Below are 2,500 nucleotides of genomic sequence, written 5' to 3'. Positions count from 1 at the left end.
TTACGAAACCTGTAAGGTTGCTGAGTACAGCAGTGTTCTGTGCTAAATCGTGAGTGTCGTTGATTTGTTTTGAGTACCGATTTTCGTGTTGTTAAAAAAGGGGAGAGGGGGGGGGGGGTATTTTTTTAAGTACCTGTTATCGTCCTCAATGGTGTGTGTGTCACTCAAACGTGATCATGCTAAGACCTGATAATGTTTTGCGTGTGTTTGTGGATAATGGTTTGTTTAGAGATAGATAGACAGAGGTGGAGAATGAGAGAGAGAGGGAGAGAGAGAGAGAGAGAGAGAGAGAGAGGACAGACAGACAGACACAGAGAGACACACAGAGAGAAACAGAGAGATAAAACAAAACAAAAAAAACAGACAGACAGAGAAGAAGAAGGAAAAAAACAACGAGATGGTAAGATAGACAGACAGAGAGACAAAGAATCAAAGAGACAGCGTGTAAGGGAGTTGGAGAGACAGAGAGACCAAGAAAGAAAGAAAGAAAGGGTAAGCGAGTCAGACAAACAGATCGGCAATGAAAGAAACGATCAGAATAAAAGACAGACAGACAGACAGACAGATAGATAGTCAGAGAGACAAACAGATCGGTAATAAAAGAAACGATCAGAATAAAAGACAGATAGGTAGACAGATAGATAGATAGATAGCTGGACAGATAGATAGATAGATAGTTAGATAGATAGATAGATGGATAGCTGGACAGATAGATAGATAGATAGATAGACAGATAGATAAAAAGGCAGACAGACAGATATATAGACAGACAGACAGATAGATAGATAGATAGACAGACAGACAGTCAGACAAACAGACAGACATATAGATAGATAGGTAGGTAGATAGATAGATAGATAGATAGATAGATAGATAGATAGATAGACAGACAGGTAGATAGACAGATAGACAGATAGATAGATAGATAGATAGATAGACAGACAGACAGACAGATAGATAGATAGATAGATAGATAGATAGATAGATAGATAGACAGACAGACAGATAGATAGATAGATAGATAGATAAACAGACAGACAGATAGATAGATAGACAGACAGACAGTCAGACAGAGAGACAGACAGATAGATAGATAGATAAACAGACAGACAGACAGACAAACAGATAGATAGATAGATAGATAGACAGACAGACAGACAGACAGACAGACAGATAGATAGATAGATAGATAGATAGATAGATAGATAGATAGATAGATAGATAGATAGATAGATAGACAGACAGACAGACAGACAGATAGATAAAGATAGATAGACAGACAGACAGATAGATAGATAGATAGATAGAGGTGACAGCACGTACAGCAATGGACCTGGAGAACATCATGACCCCTGACTTGGTTCCACAGTACACCGGCCCTTCTGGCTGAGGCCGTAAACCTGAAGGAATAATAATAATAATAATAATAATAATCATAATCATAATCATAATCATAATAATAATCATCATCATCATCATAATCATAATCATGATCATAATAATTGATACTTATATAGCACACTATCCAGAAATGTGCTCTAGGTGCTTTACAAAAACGCTTTTGTTAACATAACACATTACATCAATGTTACATACGCACACCAAAATGTGACCACACACACACACACACACACACACACACACACACACACACAATGCATACATACATTTTAGCATACCTAACACATACGTGTACATAGGCAGGCACAAACTTACATAAACACACGCACACACAATACACATTCATATACATACATGTAGTTATGTAAACATACATATGTATACACACATAGTCAAGCACAGCTAACGCAAAGGAAGTGGACATGCCACAATTGAACTTATTGCTGAGGGAAAAGGTGAGTTCTGAGTCGAGATTTAAAAGATGCGAGGGAATCAGAATGACGGATGTTATCAGGGAGCTTGTTCCACATCTTTGGCGATTGAAAAGAAAACGATCTGTGTCCATAGGTCTTACTTCTGACGTGAGGTATCCTGAGAAGTCGAGTATCAGAGGAAGAACGGAGCTGGCGAGACGGGGGAACAAACAGTGACTCATCCGGTTGCTTCTTCTTCTTCTTCTTCTTCTGAAAAGAGTTTTCGATGTCCATCTACTGCCTTCGCACAGGACACTGCGGCCTCCGAGCACACCTGAAGAGGACTGGAGTGGCAGCCACATCCCTATGTGATTGCGGCCAGGCTGACCAGACCCCATCCCATATTCTCCAAGACTGCCCCCTGTATGAGAAGATGCGGCAGCAGTCCTGGCCTGGGGGTGCTGACCTCAACACCAAGCTCTGGGGGGGACGGCAGCCGATCTTCACCGGACGTCCGAGTTTGTGGCATCCCTCGGACTTCGACCCTGACTGCGTAGCTGTCGAACGCAAAGAAGAAGAAGAAGATCCGGTTGCTTCTCATATATCTTAACTCACTCAGTACAGCCAGTTCTCTCTTCTCCTCTACACAGACCCCTCGGATGTCCAGTGGGCGTCTGAATGACCCA

At 41.3% G+C, this 2,500-nt stretch overlaps 1 protein-coding gene across 2 annotated transcripts in view; it reads right to left on the bottom strand.

Moving 5' to 3' along the window:
• LOC143286043 (15-hydroxyprostaglandin dehydrogenase [NAD(+)]-like) overlaps positions 1–2,500 on the bottom strand; it is a 107,842-nt gene that overhangs the window by 8,973 nt on the left and 96,369 nt on the right. For both annotated transcript variants that reach the window (XM_076593572.1, XM_076593573.1), the window contains exon 6: positions 1,324–1,400. In XM_076593572.1, the coding sequence (XP_076449687.1) occupies positions 1,324–1,400 (77 nt within the window). The remainder of the gene's footprint in view (positions 1–1,323; positions 1,401–2,500) is intronic.

Source organism: Babylonia areolata, chromosome 9, assembly GCF_041734735.1.
Source record: "Babylonia areolata isolate BAREFJ2019XMU chromosome 9, ASM4173473v1, whole genome shotgun sequence".
NCBI lineage: Eukaryota > Metazoa > Mollusca > Gastropoda > Neogastropoda > Buccinidae > Babylonia > Babylonia areolata.
The sequence above is the reverse complement of the archived record's forward strand: the minus strand, read 5'-3'. Positions and strand labels throughout refer to the sequence as shown.